We start from the raw sequence: 20724 nt of genomic DNA, 5'->3' as shown, positions 1-20724 counted from the left end.
CCGTTTGAGAAGTCAAACCAGATACAGAAGAAAGTGTACAACGGAACTTAGGAAAGTTGGTCCTTGTATTGACGTGTCTAGGATTATAAAAGGTGCTTATACATTTTATTTAGGTCATTCTTTCCTAATAAGGCAATTTGCTGTTTATAAGCATGCGCAAAAGAATGCACATGCCCCTTCCTGTGGGTGATGCAATGTTAATATTTCAGGCCTACACTTACAGAATCATGATTAGTTCAAGGCCCGTCCTGATAGCCTGTTAGAGACTATTGCGTCAATAGCTGGCACTTTGAACAGCTGCTGAATTCAGCATGATCTCCTTGAAACAGTTTCAAAGCAACACTGTTGCTGCTTCCATAAGAGTAAATTGGGCCCTTAGATTCAAAGGAAACGAGGAATTTGGCCCAAAGTTAGAAGTTAACACTTCCTTTATAAATTCCTGTCCTCCAGGTATTAGGACTATGTCACAAACATTTGGCTTCAGAATTAAATATAACGCCCCTATGCCAATTTATACCAGCTGAGGATCTGCATGCAATTCATTTAAAAAACAAAATATGAATGTGTAGTTAATATCAATTAACACGAACAGATTAAATACACAACAGATGCTTAGGAAAATGCCAATTCTATATATGCTCCCTGCCTAAACCATTCCAAATATATAGAACCACTCTCCCCTATCACCCACCTGAAGAGTCCAGGAAGCTAGATAATGCCTAGGTTCAGCAGTGACAGGTGCATTTGATGGAGACAAAGAGATGGAGGCTGAGATGAAGGGAAGCACAGAAAAGGTGAAAGAGGGAGGTTCATTAGTGAAGTAATATACTCATGGCACCACATGTAGAGGACTACTGAGATGGTGTTTTGGAAATCATAATAACTTGAATGATGGTGGTGCTTCCAGACCCACACCCCATTGGGTGAGGCACTGTACAAACATCACTGAAATAGTCCTCGTCCAAAGCACAAATCTGAGAAGATGGCATTTTCTGGTAAACCCTACTGATAGTATGGCAACCCTGTCCAGCACTGCACACTGATTGAATAAGGTCAGGAAGATGATACTACTTGGCTTTGACTTCTTGAAGATGAATGAAAATTAATTACTTTAGAAACTCTTTTGCTCATTTTGAGGTCAGAGGCAGGGAAAAAAAAGGAATTCTTTGAGTTTATGTTTCATCTTATTTACCAACCCTATCATTCCGAAATAGCTTCCGTTTTTCTAGAGAACATGTATCAGATCCTTAGCCCTTAACAAAGAGCAAACAATTATAAAATCACAAGGCTGGAAGTCAGAGCAGAATTATATTGCTCCCACTTTCTCATAATTTCCCATGTGCATTTGTAAAGTGCTTTGAGATCCTGGGATGAAAGATACTAAAGAACTGCTAAGTATTGTACTACAGACAGCCGTTCAAAACAAAACAAAAATGATGATGGCCAAGCTGTTCACGTTCGAAAATTAGATGCTATACAGGCTCAGCAACATCTTCTTCCAAGTCACTGTTTGCTACATATTTCTGTTGGTGGGGTCCTGATACCTGTCTTCCTCTTCCATGCAGACACAGATGGGCCAAGAGGCAGGAGAACCAATGGAGTTCATCTGTATGTAGGGACAGCTGGCCGAGAGTCCATGTACAGCGGCTGTTATTTGAAAGAGAGGAGAGCAGGCACAGCAAGGGAATCTGCAGCTATGAATTACACCAACCAGACCTTCCTGTCTTGGAGCACATGCAGCCACTGTGGATGAGCCTGAAGCTGTAGTTGTTAGACACACCTAATTCCCATTACAGTCACAGTGAATGACAGGGTTATACCAATGTGCTATTTAATAGTCACATAAGTAGGTAATAAATGAAAGATGGCAATATTTCTTTGAAGCATCCACAGTTTACTGGATAAATAATCCATTGAAAATAAAATTTGCTAGTACTGTGCTAGAGTTAGCTCTCTAATGAACAACAACAGCTCCTCAGGCTAAAAATGATATGCCCTGGTAACAAAATATGCTTTCAGTCTCTCTCTCTCTCTCTCTCTCTCTCTATATATATATATTTACCTGGGAAATCATGATATATAGTTTTGTTATTTGGATGAAAAATGTGATATCTTTATATATAACGCCTATTAATTCAGAGAAATAAAGAACTCCAGTATAAATAAAACTGAAAAAACTATGTTGCAGTAATGTAAATTTGTGATAAAAGCAACCCAGTGCCAAATTCTTGCTGACATCCCATTCTCAAGCCCAGAAATTACCACCCTCCCTTTAGTTGGTTGAGTAGTAGTTTACTCCATGAGTAATCCTATTGATTTCATTGGAATTACTCATAGAATAAGGTAATACTCAACACAAGCAGGGTGGCAGAGTTTTAATGAGTTCATTATACTGTGTGTTTTTTTGGAGTCATTGGAGATATTTCATCCTTAATTTTGAACTTCCTGCTTTTGCTGGTCTGCAGTAAAAGCCTTTAAAAAAACAGTCTAACGGTTTGAGCCAGAAGTTTGACCTACATTGCAACTGCTATAGTCTGATGGGGAAATATACTCTAGATTCTAAATTCTCTTTGCAAATCTCACACTCAGCTGACAAGAAATAACAATCACTAGAAGGTATCTGGCCACTGTTAAAGAAGTCGTAAAAATCAGGCCCTGCAAAAAGCAGTAACACTGAATGATAAGTGACATTTCTAACATATAATTCCCTGCTTCTACTGTAGGACTGGTCTCTAGATAAGTACTAGTACATTGGACTAGTACAGCTGCAGGATGATGAATACTGTCAGCACGAAGAAATCTTTGAGCTGGTATGAACGTCTCCAGTTTAGAGCAGGCTCGTTTCTTCTTCTGCATGATTATATCATGGAGCATCCACTGGCTCATCAATTTAAACTGCTAGCCTGTCAGGGCAGGAACTGTTTCTTACTATGCATATGAGAGTGCCTAGCACAACAGAGGCCTGATCTCAGTTGGGGCTTCTGTACTGCATATGTTAAAGTATCCATCACTTTACCTCCTAAAGCCTCTCTTGGATAGTGTTGCTAGCAACAGATGGATACAGCATATTTCTACCAAGGAGTTGGCTGCATTTAGGTTTGGAGTGAAATGATCCCTGTAAATACATGGCTAAATTCTGGTTGGCATGTGGTTCCACGCACCAGAAAATCCTCAGCCAGCAGCTGCAATACGGAGTGGAAAGTGGTTCCTCTCATTCTGGCCCCTCCACAGCATCAAAGAAGAATGAATGTGCAGGGCCTCTGTGACAAGAACTATGGAGCAAGGGATGCATATTTAACACCAACAGACCCTCGTCGGCAGGTAGGATCAAACCTGGGACCTCTGGAGCTAAATGCACGAGCCTCTACTGCATGAGCTAAAAGCTACGTGGCCCTTAGCTTAGGCTGTAGCAGACTCATTAACCTCTAAGTGGTCCTGGTGACACTAGCGGGGACAGAACACCACACCCAGGAGATGTGTGGGTTACACATACTCCTTAATCTGGCAACAGCTGATAGAAATAATCTGCAGAGGGAGGCTGTACCTATCTATATTACTGTCTACTATTTGTTTGTTTTTTGGAGGGGAGGTTATATAACCACTATTACTGGGATATCTTTAAAAAGTTAAGAAGAATAAAAGTCCAGAATATAAATGGCTTTGTCTCCATTTTTCTGGAGCACAGTGTTACTGCTTGTGTAGAGGTTTGGATTATTTTCTTTGGGGCACTATTAAGAATAGCAATTCCTTATCAAAAAAATGTACCTTGATCTAAACACTGTCTGGTTTGTACTTTGTCTGACCTCCTCTGCCACGAAGTTTCACAGCCAAAGCCCTGCCATCAAGAATGCTTTGTTGCCATTGGCTGACTGTTGGAATCTGGGCCTACTCAGTTACATGGTCCCTGTAAAGTGAGAGTAGATGTCTTGGGATCTCCTGGAAGGTAAGGCAGTCTCTAAACAAACAGATGTCAGCCTATTAAGTGCCTTCTAGATTAGAACCAGGCATTTGAGCTTTCCACTGAAGCAAATGTGGGAAGCCAGTGAAATTGGCAAAGCATAGATGTGATGTGTTTGCATTGGGTATTTCCACCAGTAAGACATGCTCTACCAGCTTTAGCCTTTTTGAAGCAGTTGTGTCCAACCTAAGTAGACTGAGTTGCTATATTTCAACCTGGGCATGTTTAAAACCTGGATCACTTTGGCTGGGTCCTCACTTGAAAGGAGTGAACACAGCTGACTGGTCAAGTGAAGGTCAAATAAGATGTTTCTCGGCACTGTGGCAAGCTGCATGTCAAGGGAGAATAAGGCTTCCAGCAAGACCCTAAGGCTTTGCACCACCTTGATGATCCGTGATGTTCTGAATCACTGATGATTTTAGTGTACTGGTTAGTTCCTTAATAGTATTTTCCACTCCCTACCAGCACTGGTTCTGTCTTTCCTAAATTGAGATTGAGCTAACAACTCTTTATCCTTTTGCTGATTTCATATAGACATTGGGGCACCTGTCCCTGGTGATGGCAGAGGCTGAGTCATTGGAGAAGACATTCAGATGAGTTGGGTGACAGCTGAGTCTATGGCTCTCTGAGTGGTCTCAGGAAGAAGTTAAGGAGCAAGGGAGCAATTATTGGGACACGGAGATCTAGCAGTATCAGCAGACAGATACCAGGCCTGGAGAAGATTCTCCATCAAGGCCATTTTTATATTATGCCCTGATCTGAAACCTGATTACTATGAATCAAGGAGTCTAGCAGAAGACAGATGCTGCTGGATGCCCCCATCTTCTCAGTACTTATGTTAGCAGCAGAATGGTCCCAACTACAGTGCAGGTATACAGTAGTGGTTTTTTGCACTGTGTACCTGTTCAGTGGGTGGGACACAACACCTGTTACTGACCCTGTCCTGTGTCAGGGGAACTAACCCAGGTAAACCTGACATAGGTCAGATGAGTGACATTAGGGAACAAAGTTCTGTTGTCTCTTACCAGCAGTCCTGGAAGTCACACTTTTTATTACTCTGTATCTTATTAACCAGTAGTCTATAAATATATCATATTTGTAAAGTTGTTACTGATATAATATGCTTGCAATTTGCAAAGGACTATAAGAATCTTGAAGCATCATCACTATCCAATACACTATTTCCAGCAGAAGGGTTCACTCTGAGCATTGATACTTTCACACTGCAAAACAGTGATGGGCCAAACCAAAACAACAGATCCAAATTTCCCCTGAATTTTGGAAAAAAACTGATATGAATCTGAGCTTTCGGGTTTGTCCCTGCCTCTAAATACGGGATGTTGAAATGGCGGGGGAAATACAGGCCCTATTCTCCCTAGAACAATTCTGAGCATGTGTGTATCTAAGAACAGAGGCAGTACATGGAAGGTGACAGTGAGGATGGCTCCAGCTGCTTAGAATAGCCCATTTTCCCTTACCAAGTGTTCAAAATCACAATCAACGTGCAGTAACTCACTCTTACACCAGATGTCTTCCCTCCCAGCACAGACTAATTATGGTATCTTTTTCTCAATTACTATCTATCATAGTAGGTTGTTTTACTTTAAACAGAGGGCCCCAATGACCCATCAATCCTGCCTGAAAGATTTAAAAGTAGTCAGCAAATTTCTGCACCGGTTTGTAGAGAGGAGATGAAAGTGAGTCCCACTGTTTAGATCCTGTTCCTCTAGCCCCACCTCTGCCAGGAACAACTCCTGCTCCTTTGGCAAGCCCTGAAGCTGGCTTCTGACACTTAGCCCCGGGCTCAGAGAACAGAATTTCTAAACTATTCCCTGGCTGTAGAAGGAAACGAAAGCAAGTCATTTTCAAGAAAAGCAGGTTGGGCAGTCCAACCTTTTGCTCTAGAGACAAAAAAAAACAAAAACAGGAAATATGCAGAGAAAAAAAGTGCAATAAAGAAGGGAGGGGAAAGAAAGTAAAAAGAAAATTGGACATTTTGATCTGTATTGCAATCGAGTAGAAATTCACAGATTCTAATCTCAGCCAATACAATTTAAATAGTTAAGATAAAGATACTCCAGCTAATGGATAATAGATGAATGGCAGAGACAGAAGAAATAGCAAGTTTTTAACTGAATTGGAATTCTGATGTCTTCTCTGTCTCACATCAATCATTAAAGTGAAAGCAATGCTTGCAAATTAGGACAGGAAATGCACAGAATGATTTTGAATTGTCAACCAGGAAGAAACCTCAGAATAAATTACTGGATAATATTAATGATATTAACTCCTGGAGTGGTGAGATTACTCTTCATAAAATTTCAGAGCGAGGTATTGGAATGAACTGGCCCTAAGCTGTGACTAACAGACCTTTCAAGTCTAATGCCTTCAAGTACAAATTTAGTAACCACAAAATTTCAAGTAGGCACTTGTCTATTATTTAATGCTAGTGTAATAAGCAGCCATTTGATCTGTCAGTGAAAAAAATGTTTGTAGCATTGTTGTAGCCATGTTGGTCCCCAGATACAAGAGAGACAAGGTAGGTGAGGTAATACATTTTATTGGACCAACTTCTGCTGGTGAAAGAGACAAGCTTTTGAGTCCACCAGAGCTCTTCTCCAAGTCAAATAATGAACAAATAATGATCAGATCAGACCAGTATGCAGCTAGGATTCATGAAGCACAGGTTTTATGGTTATTTGTGATGTCCAAGCAGCTGTGGGTGAGGAGAGTATTGTGAGTGTGGGTTTCTTTCCATCCTGGTAGAATAGCTACTGGGAGAAACAGAGCCAGCCTGCAAGCTGCTGAATCAGCACAGGACAGCCCAGGTGAGGGGTAAGGATGTAGTCACCTGCATTACCTGGCCTAAGGTCAAACCTGAGGAGGAACCAACACGTAGTAACTAGAAACAAAACTAAATCCCAACTTTTAGCCAATGGGAAATATTTTTTACACTGTTAGTATGTAAGACCCTTCATTGGCAAGTTCTATAAATGTGAATGGGATGAAATCAGTCTGGCCTGTGATCTTAAAGGCACCCACCTGTATTGAGTGCCTAATTCTTTTAGGTACCTTTGAAAATCCTAGCAATAAACAATATTCTGAAAACCTATAGATATTAAAAAGGAATAAGACCCTAACCACAGGATTTTGAAATCAACCTGTAGAATTCTAACCGTGTAGCAATTGATGCTGCAGTCATTATACAGACCAAAGTCCCGCTGGAGGTAATGGAAGTTTTCTGTGCTCCCAGACTGCACCCTAAGCCCATAACCAGGAGTCAAATTTGATTCACCCTGCCACACGTATCTTTCATTCTGTACTGCAAATATACTGGAGGGCAGGATGTCTCTGATCACATCTATTCTTTAACAACAGTTTTGGATACCAACATTGAGTCTTTCCTTATAGTATTACACTGGACACAGCACTAGCAACTGTTCTGTAAGGAACAATGTTACATTGGCAGGCAAATGAGAAAGATGAGCTAATGAACCAAATTTTCAAAATTAGCCTCCATAATGATACCGACTAATAATAAGCCGACAGAACTTAGACTCTGAAATGTCTAAGTCACTTTTGAAACCGGGATTTAGGCTCCTAAGTCATTTGGACATTTTTCAATATTTTACCCATGGAAAATAAGATAAACCCAATAAATTCATAATTACTGTGATATATGCTAGGGTCCAAACGAGGGGTTGGCAACCTCTGGAACGCGGCTCGCCAGGGTAAGCACCTTGATGGGCCAGGCCAGTTTGTTTACCTGCTGCATCGGCAGGTTCGGCAGACTGCAGCTCCCACTGGCCACGGTTCGCTGTCCCAAGCCAATGGGGGTGGCAGGAAGCGGCACGGGCAAGGGATGTGCTGGCCGCGGCTTCCCACCACCCCCATTGGCCTGGGATAGTGAACTGCGGCCAATGGGAGCTGCGTTCAGCTGAACCTGCCGAAGTGGCAAGTAAACAAACTGGCCCAGCCCGCCAGGATGCTTACCTTGGCGAGCCGCATGCCAGAGGTTGCTGACCCCTGTGCTAAACCTAGGTCAATGCATTTAACCCTACTGAATTCTAGGTTAACACACAGCCACTCCTCAACTACCAGACAGTCAAGTTATCAGTTAGTTATTTAGTTAAAAATGCAGCCAGATCTGGAAATGTATGCTCTGAGCAGAATCTCTTGTCTCTGCTCCTCTCCTTGGCACCTGCACAAATCAGGTGGCATTATGGCTCCATTAGTAAGCAAGCCTTTGAAGGAGAAGATTGTGGGTCTGATTGTCATGTTCACCACTCTGACAATGTAAAGGAGTAAATGAGAATCAGGCCCTTTGGCTTTAATTTCTACTCCAGGGTATTTGGACACATACTCCAGGCTGGCCCTGATCAGGCACGGGAAGTACTGCAGTAGTGGGGGCTTCCTTTGGACAAGAGGTAATACCAAGCCCCCTCCTTTTTTCCTCTGAAGGTTGCTGAGCTCTCACTGATTTGTTTGTGTTTTTAAGAAAGCAGGATAAACTCTTAGTATGCAGGTTCCTCTGTTGATCTATCATCTGTACAGGGGACTGCTATTTACAAAGGGGGCCTAAGGGACCAAATCTCATTGCAATTTGATGGGAACTAGAAGCTAACTCCCTTAGGCTCCTTTGAAAATCCCATCCACAGTGACTGCTCCATTTGCTGAATCACTCACTCGACAAACTCCGATCTCCACGACTCCAGTGAAAATCTGGATTAACTTCACTGGTTTCAATGGCTTTACTCCAAGTTTTCATCTATGTAACTGAGATCAGAATGTACCTCCAAATATTTAACTCATCACTCTGTGACACATCAAGCAAGAGGCACTATATAAAACCATATTCACTTCCATTCCATTAGCACAGTTCCTGTTCTCAAACTCCTTTGCTTTCCAGCTTGTAAATTCAGCATATATCATTGCAGCTAGTTGATTCAAAAACTGATGCTTTTAGCAGTCGCTCTGCTGGTTCCAGCTCCATTCAGGACTGACTTTAAGATATTGCAGATAATATAAAAAGACCTTGTTGGCTTAGCCCTGGCCTTTCTTTCTGGGTTGCTTGCTGAGTTACCAGATTCTTATTTGCAGCCTTTAGAATCTTTCTTGCTATGTGTATTAAGGTTTGATTTTTACAGTTGTCTGTAGAGAGACTTTTTAGATAAGGAGCCCTTAGCTTCTAGACTAGAACTGGCTTTAGGGAGGATGATAGTAATGTATTACAGCATGATTATTTGCCAGGTCTTCATGGTCAGATTGTCATTTCTCGGGGAGCAGGGGAGGGGGTGGAATACCTGAGAGGTACAGGACAGAAACTCATGTCTAATACTCTGTATTCTATAATCATTTGCTCTTGCCATATTGCTGCCATATGCTGCTACCAGATGACATCTGCTATCAAATGCTGCTACCAATAAGCTACAGTGTAGTTTATTTTTAAAGCTTTTTACAAAGCCTTATACAGAGGAACATCTTGGATGGCAATTCATCAAAGTCAAGGAGCCACATTACAAAAATGTCCAAAAATACCTTGAAAATTTGGTTATTTTTTTTAACTGAGGGTAAAGCATCATAGGCCTGATGCAAAACCCTTTGTAGTCAATGGAAAGACTCCCACTGATTTCAGTGGGCTTTGGATCAGGCCCTAAATCAGTAGTACAGACTCTCAATAGTCATGTAGAAGCAAACAGTTCAAGGACTTAGCTGCATCACATGTGCAGCTAGTCTTGTGGTAAGTGTGGATAAGACAGAACTCTTTCCAGCCCTACCATAACAAATACCCTACCACCAGAAGGAAGAGAATTTTCCCACTAAAGTGGATTAAGACAGAACCCAATTTGGAAGGGTGTAATGTTTCCTTAGATACATGATACTTGTTGTGACTCAGCCATTGGTCATCTATTTAAAGGTGTCTTCTTCTGCATCCTTTTAGGGTCTTCTGTCCACAAGAAAGGAGGGGTGTGTGAAAATTCCAACTGACTCACTCCCAGACATAAAGATGGACACAATCTGCCACATTTGGATCCAGATTCAACTTTTGAGAGAGCTCGGACCCAGGGTTTTGGTACAAGTCCACTGTAAAGACATCTAACTGCTAGTTTAGATATCCAGCCGCTCAAAATGTAGATCCTGAATATAAGCCTCTTGATTGGTAACACCATCAGATCAGTGGATTTCTTCAAGAAAGGTGGCACTTATTCCCAGGCTGACATACCTAGTGCTCTACATGCTGTTTGTTGCAATATTCTGTTGCTCTATATTACGTCAATATGCAACAGGAGGGACAAAGAAAATGTGCAAGCATCTTTCTGCATATCTTAATGCTGAGATGCGGTTACTCTGTATCTGAAGGGCACATTGCAAAGAACTTGAGCTCAGGGAAGGGAAGCAATGGTGAAAGCCGCCTATACCCCCTATTCTGCTAGGAGTCTGGAGCCAGTACAGCAGCTCACAAACTGGGCAGGATCAGCTGGTGAGGGGGTGGGACCAGAGCACCCAGGATATGCACTGATTTAACACATCTCCTAGGCAACAGCCACTGGCAGAGCTCCTATGCAGCCCCAGTTTAAAAGTGCCCATCCTGATGAAGGATGGTAGTAATATAGCTGCCTTTCTTTCCCCAAGGGTGAATGCCTCCTGTTGAAGCTGCTCCGGCCGGCATGTGGTCAAGGGGTGCAAATTGTCACCTTCACATGTGGGAATGAAACTCGCTCCTAGTCACTAAAGATTTCATTGACTGTATGTTCATTAAACATGAGCTTGCGCAGAGTTAGCTGGAGTTGACTCCAGTCTGAAAAACCTCATAAACGTGGAAGTCTGCAATTAAGATCCAAGAGAAATAGCTGGTGTTATGTTCACTATGCTCACAGGAGTGTTTCTCAGCTTTGTTGGTCTGCCTCATTCTTATAAGCAAGTAGGGTTTGAAAATGGACAAGCAGCTTCCCATATTCTCTAATGACCAGCGGTGACTTAGGTCCCTCTCTCACCATTCCAAGCTTGCCAGCCACTTCTGGCCAGTATTTCAACAACTCTGTACCTAAAGAGGGGAAAATTGTGCCTTAATATTTACATGACACCTTGAAGACTTAAACTGCTATAAAAATGCTACTTATTACTCTTCCTATTAGAACTCTTGGTAATTTCAGCTAGTCCTTAGTGCCTGTTTATCCAGAGCACAAAAACACCAATCCGTACAGCACACTGGGCAGCGTCTGCTCAGGAGCAGCCAAGCTTTGAAATAACAAGGGCTATTGTAGGTCAGGTTTGGGATGCATTAGCAGACGTGCAGGCTGGAGAGCTTAAAACAGCATCTGCTCATTGAATGTTGGGCTCATTATTATTTAACACTCATATGGCAGGATCAGGGCCCACTGTGCCAGGAGCTGTACAAACAAACAACAAGACACAGGGCTATCAGTTTTTCACCTTCACAAAGTTCACTCCCAATTTTTTTAAAGGAAAAAAACCCATGTTTGATTCCTTAATCATCTCTATGATTTAACCAACACTCTGCTTTAGCTGAGCTAGCTACTGAATTGCAAAGGCTAAATGTAAACAAAAACAAATAAAAGGAAACTTCAGCAGCACTTAGCTTGCCTTTTAAAATTCAAGGCAGGGGTTTGAATGAGACGCAGCCAGTGAAAACACAAGACACCGACACCAGCCAAATGAGGAAAAATAACGAATTTATACGAGTGAAGAACTGAAATGGAAAGAATGACAGATCTACTGCTGCATTTTGTGTGCATATAATAATCATTGATAGACCTTCCCCAGGAAGTGTTGAAATTACCATCATTGAAATGAGTCCAGCACTTTAAAATTAAATTATCTTTCCCAGAACATTCCAATTTGGGCTTTGGCAACAATAGATGTTTTAATGCTCTTAAATATACATATTTTAAAAAGTGTAGTATCCTCTTTCAAGCAAGACCTCCTTTTTTGTTTTTGTGAAGTCAGACTGGACCTGTGGTCATTTTGCAGGGTCCTTTTTTCAAAGCCAATGTTCAACTTCACAGTCGTCAGATTAAGCAACAAACAGGGAATCTTACAACAGCCCTGAGTTTTGAATGAATGGTTATTTGTGAACTAGCCTGTCAAGACAGATGCAGTAGTTGTCAGAGTAGTGTGGGTTAGATATGGTGGGAAGGAGCCAAACAAACAGAGCCAAGGTCAAAGTCACAACATTTTCTTTCTCTCTCCTCTTTCCCCCCCCAACCCCCCGTTTTGTTTTGTTTGCGACAGTGTTTGCTGAAATATAATGCACTAGTCAATATTTTCACTCAGCCTGCTCTATATTTTTGTCTGAAAAGCAATAGCTTCTCCATGCAAGGAAAGCAAATGAATTTATAAATAAATGAATAATAGTTTTATAATACAAGGGAAATATAACATATTGGGCCTGATCCAAAGCTCACTGAAGTCCGTGGAAAGATTCCTATTGATTTCAATGACTTTTGGGTCCTAGGGCATTTGGATATGTGGTGCAATCTTGTCCAGATTAAAACTATGATTGTTATTTATTTGTATTGCCGTACTGACTAGGAGGCTCAGTCATGGACCAGGACCCACTGTGCTAAGTGCGCTACAAACACAGAGCAAAGAGACAGACCCTGCCCCAAAGAGCTTAGCCTGGGGGCAAAACTTCCATTAACTTCAGTGGGAGGAAGATGAGGTCTGTAGTGAAAATCCAGAATAGTTTCAATGCACCTCACTGTGCATCATGCAACTACAATCATAGGAAATTTCGGTTTCTAGGGCCATACCTTCCCCTCTTGCAGGAAAACGTGCATGATGGGAAAAGATATTTTGAAAATCCCACCAGTTCAAACTCACAGGATTGCTACAGGGCTTTCTTGCCTAGGGTGGGAACATGGGATAGTGTCCACAGGATGGCAATCCAGGTGCAAACTTCACACTGCATGGGAATCCACAGGGAAATCCAGGTGTGTCTCCCTGAGCCTTGGGTATGAGAGAGTCTATCTGCACTGCTTGCCAGACCCAGGGACACATTATATGGTTCACGCAACGGCCACAGGCTTCTTCCCCTGGGGGAAGTCAATACTGTACTACAACAAGCAGTGAATAGCCCAAGCAGATTTCCACTTGGAACTCCACTGGGTTTGGAGGCCATCGTACTGCACAGCGAAGGTGTTTTCCAGTTCAGAACCAACTTGCAGAGCTCCTGCTGTATGTAACAAAAAACCTCAACCATTACCCACCAGAAGTATACACCCAGTCATTCGGATCCAAAAGCCCCACCCGCTGTCATATGAGCTAAAGGAGAACTCCTGTAGTAAGTCTCTTCTCCACTTTGCCAGCCACTAGAGGGCACCATCATTCACTCATTCATTCACCCAGAACCTGCAGCTTACATTGGGAGGAAGGAGGATAGGACGCCTGGTGTTCAATGTGCTCCTTGCCCCATTATGCAGAGTTGTGGCCTTTGAACCCTTTCCCCCTCTCCTTTACTCCCTTCTGCACTATTCAACTGTATTTTTGCACAGCTGGGTTTTCCCTCAGTTATTATAGAACAGCACGGACGGTGTAGATGGTTCTGAAGGAGTTGTTTGAAGAGGAAACCTAGCTGCTTTAGCCAGACCATTCCAGGAAGCAAATTGATAGCAATGTTGCATTTAGGCACCTACTTGTGGATATCATAGATTTAAAAAGAAACACACCACAGTTTGTGGTTGTAGGCAGGATGCAAACATACTCTGTACAAATGACTGAAGCAAACTTTTTAGTCTAAACAAATCTGTTCAGCATCCATAACATATTATTAAATTAAAATAATACCTGGAGAACATATAATTCCCAGGCTAAAAACTGCCTGTTTAAATGTATAGCATATGGTTTCACAATGGGAATGGAAACATTTGTGCATCTTCACTAATGACTTGTTTTGTCAAGATGTGCTGAGAGTTTCCTCTTAATCTGTAATGTGGAAGCATTTCTAGCATAGAGACACTTGCATAAACAAAGAAAGCAAGCTTTCCAACTGGAAGTAGGGTGACCAGATGTCCCGATTTTATAGGGACAGTCCTGATATTTGGGGCTTTTTCTTATATAGGCTCCTATTATCCTAGGCCCCCTGGGACTTTTCAGACTCGCTATCTGGTCAGCCTAACTGGAAGAGACTCTTCAGGATAACAAAGATAATGAACAGAAAACTTTTTTTTTTTCTGAAAAAGACTTTTCAAGTCCTGTCTCTGCTACTTGTCCTGATGATTAGTGATACATTTTCTAAGCGTTGTGAGGGATTTCAGCTGCATGGCTCCAAAACTCTGTTCATACCTCTGCTAATGTCCCACAAAATCAGGTCCCAGTTCAGCAAGCTACTTAAGCTTTAAATGTTAATGCGACTATTCACATCCTTAAAGCTGTACACGTGTTTCTCGCTGAATAGGGACCTCACTGAACAACAAATCCTAGCGTCCTTGTTTAGTTTTTGCTCAGTTCTTGTACATGCAAGAGTCCCAAGTTTAAAGTGATAACATCAGCCTATGAAAATATTTTACCTATTGTCTTTACAAGTGACACCTAAAATGACTAGGACTAACAGAGGTTAGTGTAAGCAAATAGTTGGTCTTAGTTTTTTTCAGTTTATTTACGCTGTGTGTTTGACAACACTTTGAGAATAGTCAGTTCTGCTCCCTTCCCTCTGTAGCCATTTGCGCCTTGATCCTATAACATGTTGGCTGAAGCCAAAGAAACGTCATGTGGGTTTAGGGTTCCATCTATACAGTCACTTGCATGATTATCACTTTAGTCAGTCAGTTTCCTCTTTTATTTATGTGGGTCTTTCACACAGAAGCAGAAGACAGAAAAACATCTAAAAATTGTCATCTGTGACTGTAAAACCCCAAACTGGCAGAGGAGTAGCGGCTGGATGGAGTACCAGAAAATTTACTTTTTTTAAAACTTGACTAGATTCCAAGATGATGGTATCTCTTTAAGAAAGATGTCAATGGGAGTTTTGTATGAGCAGGCACTGAGACGGGGCTTCAGGATTTTGGTCCTAGGATTTTTTTTGTTTGTTTGTTTGTTTCTGTTGTTCTGGAAGGTCTTTTGAACCCCTCTAAGAACCTAAGGTGTTCCTCCATATTTATTTTCTTTAGTCTCCCTCTCCTCAAGTCACATAGTAACAAGATTTACCATGCCAGATCAGATTACTGAGCTCCCAAATCTGATACTATACTATTGCTGTGGCCAATACCTGATGGTTCAGAAGAAAGCAAAAAACACCCAGAATACACTTTGCTATCTGTATGATGAGAGTACACGTGGGAGGAGTGATTCCTTCCTGACCTCAATGGTGATCAGCTTATGCAGCAAAGAAAGACATTTGATTACCCCACTCAGTATGTATAATTACAAATACCATTGTTCATAATATTATCATGCCCCTTTTAAAATTCATCGGCAACTTCTTGGCTCTAACGAGCACAGGAGGACTCAAGAATGCTACTCGTGTTTAAGCTTGGCATCGTTCCCACCACATTCCCTCTACCCTACTGGAAGCCTCCACCAGTACTCCAAATTCCTTACAAGAGACTATGGGTAATCAAACTCCAGGGAGGTGCTAAGCACCAATGCTAGGCCACTGGGTCAACACAGTTGGGAGGTTTAAAATAATACACTCCTTTTGAGAATGCTTCCATATTTTTAACAAAATAGAAAATCCTGAAAGATTAAGTTCTAGCCTCTGCTAAATGCAAAACACACGTGAGCTGCACATCAGTAGATGTTAACATTTGGTAATGATGTAATCAGTGAAGGGGAGGCATACAGCATAGCCACCACTGTACTAGTAACTCAATTATTCTGAAGACAAGAAGTCCACATGCACATAATCACTGGTAAATCAACTCCTTGTTCATAAAAGAGAAGCATGGCCTTGTACCTAGCCAGTTTATATAGTTGGTTTTTTTTCATTAGGCAAATACTCAGCAGAATGACAGTCCATGTAATACAATATTCATGCTATAGAGTTCATTGAAAGATAAGTCACATCAATAAGTTCCATAAAACTGATGGATAGGCAAGAACTGACTTCATGGCGGGGAGTGGGGTCTGTATAATATTAGTATAACATTAATGTGAAACAACTATCAAGAAAAGAAATCTTAATTTTTCAGAGCTTTGTATATTTTATCCCCATCTCCTCCAAAGATGATAGAATACTCAAAGTGATCACTTACTTTCATAGGGCCCAATCCATCAGTTTTTACTAATTTACTGACTGTAATGGGAGGTTTAGATGAATAAGGAATACTGAATTGGGCCTTTATATGTTTACCACAAATAAGGCTTCCAAATCCTGAAAACATGCCTTGTTAATTATATGTATGTATAATAAATGTCCCAGATATGTCAGATTATTATTTGCAATCTGTAACTGTACTTATATTACATATCTGCAGATTAAAACTGCAGTGTTTGCCATCACTAAGTTGAAATAAACATCCAATTTAAATATCAGAACCTGTATACTCAGCAATTTTATCCCAGAGACAAAATTATCTTCTAATATGACCCCATTTTAATAAAACCAGGACTTTGGAACTCGAAAGATAATTGTTTCTAGGCACAGAGCTTTCAAGCATTCTATCATCTACTGTCTTTAGATTTCACATTCAATCTCTGTAAAACGACTCAATTACTGACCCTTTGGACTTTTATTACCTAACCCAAAACAAGATACATGGGGATTACTGCACAAACCAAAGCTCAACTGCTTTTTGAGTTTCCAAAGCTTCTTGATATTATTTTTGTGACACTAATTTTGCAATCTATTGTCTACGAGTCTATTATTCTTTGACTCTCTGAATTTCCACATATATTCTGCCTACAAGTGTCTTTAACCTCAAATGGACTGTCAAGCAGATGCCAGATGCCCCCTTATTCCCTCAGTGCAAACTATCAGTAAACCTTAGCATAACTTTACTTTGAGCCTTAAACTAACAGCATGTGAAAAGATTAATATGAATAAATTCAAAACTAATCAGATCTCTTCTTTAAATGTTGACACAGTATTATTTATATCCCATAAATACCTTCTTGACTAAAATTCATCCCAGGAGATTGGCATCTTGCCAGTTCTATTCATATTTACTGTATTTATATAGTACAGTTGGCCAAGGATAATATTAAAGACAAAATATGCCTTAGGGTATATACAATATCTCTTATAGTTTTCCTTTCACATCTCCTCATTGCTAAAAATATTTAGTCTGAACTGTATAAAATGCCTCACAAAGACCTATCAGCAATCTGCAGTGATATATAGCTGACTATGAGTATAATTAGAGCATATTTGTAATACTTGGGCTGCAGTCAGTTACTGAACGCTAACAACTTTGTGGTTAAAAACTCAACCACTGATCTTTCCCATGCCTTCATCTCAGCAGCTTTTGACCTTCAATGCATTCATATTGATCTCCTTCTCCTTCCTCATCACTGTCCTAACAGGATCAGGAACTGCAGAGTTATGAAAATTATTCAGTGAAGTCCAGGAGAATATGTATATAGCAGCCAATGCTGCACTTTCAATTTGTTTGTTTAAAATATGGTGGAGCAATTCCCTCCTTTCTGTCTTTTTTGGAAAGGTTCACTCAATCCAGCATAACTAGAGAGCAGTAGAAAAACAGTTAACCTACTCACTATGATGTTAGCCACGGCACTTGCACAGTAGTATTGGATCTGCTGCTAAATGGCCTTCTGATCCCAAACTTCTGATGCACTCTGTTGGTAGATACCTGAAGACTACTTTACACTGTCAAAACCCTGCTGATACTTTAGTACCACTCTGGCTTTTGACAATATTTAAAAAATAGACCCTCTTTTGTCAACTTTGATGTCACACACTTCAAACAAGTATATGGCTGGATTTTATAGTAGTAGTTCTTTATATGATTTTCTTTGGGGGGGGAAAGGAGGCAAATCTGTGGTTAGGATCAATGTCTTCAAAAACCCATAAATCAAGGAGTTGCTACTACTTTCTATGGCTTCTGTTAGTAAATACTTGCTACCAGGCTCAGGGTATGAGCTGTTGGGTCTCAAAACAAAATTCGGACTTTCACCAAAATATCAGCAAGGGTGGTGTGGCAATGGGGGTGTGTTTTGAAGGAAAAGTGCCATGAGTTCCACGTTCTGTCTCAATGTTATTGCTACAAATTACATTGAACCTTTTGTGTATATCCACTTGGCTCCAATATACATAAAAAAATCTTCCTTCCCTGAGGGTAACAAGGGTGGAGTATATTTGTCCTAGCTGTTATTGTAATTACAATAATAAAATGGCTTTGACTGCAAGGGTGTCCTGTACCTGATGGTGTCATTCAACAGTAAAAGAAGAAAAAGGCAGCTGCAAAGAGAGAGGTTCAGACACTTTGGCTGGCATCATGGGACTATCACATGCAAGACACAGCAAGCCCTAAAGCTACAACTCGGTAAACTAAAAATAAATAAAAGAAAATGCAATTAGAAACTCTAGGATAAAGTTACCAAGATGGCTACATTATCTATTTAAGCAAGAGGTATGTACTTTTCAAAAAAAGACAGCAAATATATAGGGCATCAAGTGGAAGGTGGGGGAAGAGGGAGGCACTGGAGTTTTGGATACCCTGATGGTGAAGTTATTCTTTTCTCTCTCTTATATTTAACCTTCCTTGGCATGAGCAGCTAGCTTTTACCTTTTTCTTAAAAGGAGTTTTATGCTTTTCTGCACACTCACCACCACAACCAAAACAAAGACGCATGTTATGATGATTTGTATTCATTATAGGTGGGATCTGATTAGATATCAGCACAGAACATTTTTCCCTTTTATTGTTCAGAATGAGATGTGTATCATCGGTGTCATTCAAAAAAATAGCAAAGGCAGAAAAATGAGAGGGGTTTCAGCAACCTGACACTAAACAGAAGGAGGAACTTCTTTGTACCTAAAATTAAAGGCACCGTTAATTGGAACAGCAGCTATTAAACAGAAGGGAGATCTCTGCAGTTGTCCTTTCTTCCACACCAATTTAAGTAGAGATCTTGAGGATGATGTTCTGTGGACTGGGGAGTTAGCAGGGGGAGGGAAAGAAGCCTGTAATTCTTTTTTATACCTTTTTAAAAACCGCAGGGATAATTTGAGGGACAGGACAGCTGTGGAGAGAGATAGGGTCGTTTTAGAGAGGAAAAAGTAAGAGAGAGTGAGTGTGTGTGTGACAGCAGATCTGCAAGTAACCGACTCCTTTCCCCCCTCCAAAAAGTATGAAAAACGAACTAAGAAGAGGAATGAAATGAACAGATAAAGGGAGTTATGATACATGGGGCAGGTATTTCAGGGCACTGGGCACTGCCAAGGCTTGGGGGGTGAAATCACACACACACACACAGGACTTACTTTCAGGGTAAAAAGGCAGCATGTCTATTTTGTAAACCTCTTTGGCATAATACTCCTCATCGCTCCTCTCCCTTTCGCAAGTGGCGGCTCTGTGGTTGGCTTTCTCCTGCAGCAGGTCCCTGGTGCTGTTGTAGATGGAGATGACCTCCGGGGGTACCTCCTCGGGCTCGGGGTACTCTTCGGGAGGGCTGGTGAGCTTCAGCTTGCTCAGGATCTGTCCTCGGATCGCCTCGATCCTCTTGCGCATAAACTGATCCATGTCTAGGGTGCTGCAGGTAGACAGGCTGAGCGCCACCGCGGCCAGATCCAGGGTGAGCACCACGCTCAGGAGATAGCAGTGCATTTTCGGGTTTAAACCCAGCGTCCCAAAAAAAGTGACTTGAAAAAGAAGGAGATGGAGGGGGTGCAAAGGAGGGGAAGCGGCTGAGGCTGGAAATGCAACCGGGCTGCCAGGAAAAGGCAACGGGCGTGCAAATGAAAAACGCCCCCGAGTTACACAGGCGAGTTGCAAAGAAAGCTACCTCTGCATCAGCCTCCAAACGGAACAAACTCAGGGAGTATTTCAACCAGCCCCTACCGCGGCGTCGGGCACCAGAGGAGTTTCCCTAGCGAGCCGGTGTGGCGGGGCTGGCCAGTGAGCAGCGCGCCTGAAGCCGGAGGGCCAGCGGGTGGCAGCCGGGCGCTCAGCTCCGGGCTTCTGCTCTGGGCTCCTCCAGCGCCACGCACGGGACCGGACGGGACGGGACGGGACGGGAGAGGGGCGATGTCAAGGGCGGGCTGGCGGCGCGCGCTGAGCTGCTGGCCCCGCGCTGCGGAGCTGCAACTGCGAGCAGAGCGAGCCGCCCCGCCGGCGAGAGGGCGCCCACGTGCGCGTGTGTGCACGAGGGGAGAGCCCGGGACTCCCCGGGGCTGGGTGAGCTCTGCTCTTCGCTCCGGTGCTGATCCTGCCGCCGGCGCCCCGGGCTGCATGCACCGAGCAGCCCCCCTCTCTTGCGGTGCAGCTTCCCCGGCGCCCTCCTCTTCCTCCAAAAAAAGCCAACCCAAGCCACAGTCAACAAGCCGGCGCTGTTGCTCCTGCTGCTGCAGCCTCCTGTGGGTCGCGAGCCGGGGCGTTGAAAAGGTGCTTTGCCGCTTTCTCCCTCTTGCTTGATTTCAGTGCTTGCCACGCAAGGCCCGATCCGCAGGGCTTCCCCCGGCCCGAAACGCGCAGCTTCTGCTGTACTTTATCTGCAGCCCCGTTAGTGTCTCTCTCTCTCTCTCTCTCTCTTTCCTCCTGCCTGCCTGCCTCCCTCCCTCGCTGAGCCCCGTTGCTTTCCTTGCGAAGAGGGAAACTTTGCCAGCAGATAACATCACGATCTTGCAT

The 20724-nt window shown here is 42.4% G+C and overlaps 1 protein-coding gene across 1 annotated transcript in view; it reads right to left on the bottom strand.

The window, feature by feature from the left end:
• The window catches only part of TGFB2 (transforming growth factor beta 2), a 73148-nt gene extending 52651 nt beyond the window's left edge, over nucleotides 1-20497 (bottom strand). Inside the window, exon 1 of the mRNA XM_032786269.2 lies at nucleotides 19362-20497. Coding sequence (XP_032642160.1) covers nucleotides 19362-19704 — 343 coding nt within the window. The 5' untranslated portion in view covers nucleotides 19705-20497. The remainder of the gene's footprint in view (nucleotides 1-19361) is intronic.
• Between the last annotated feature and the right edge of the window lie 227 nt (nucleotides 20498-20724).

Source organism: Chelonoidis abingdonii, chromosome 3 (assembly GCF_003597395.2).
Source record: "Chelonoidis abingdonii isolate Lonesome George chromosome 3, CheloAbing_2.0, whole genome shotgun sequence".
Lineage (NCBI taxonomy): Eukaryota > Metazoa > Chordata > Testudines > Testudinidae > Chelonoidis > Chelonoidis abingdonii.
Note: the sequence above shows the minus strand (reverse complement) of the source record. Positions and strands in the feature narration are given on the sequence as shown.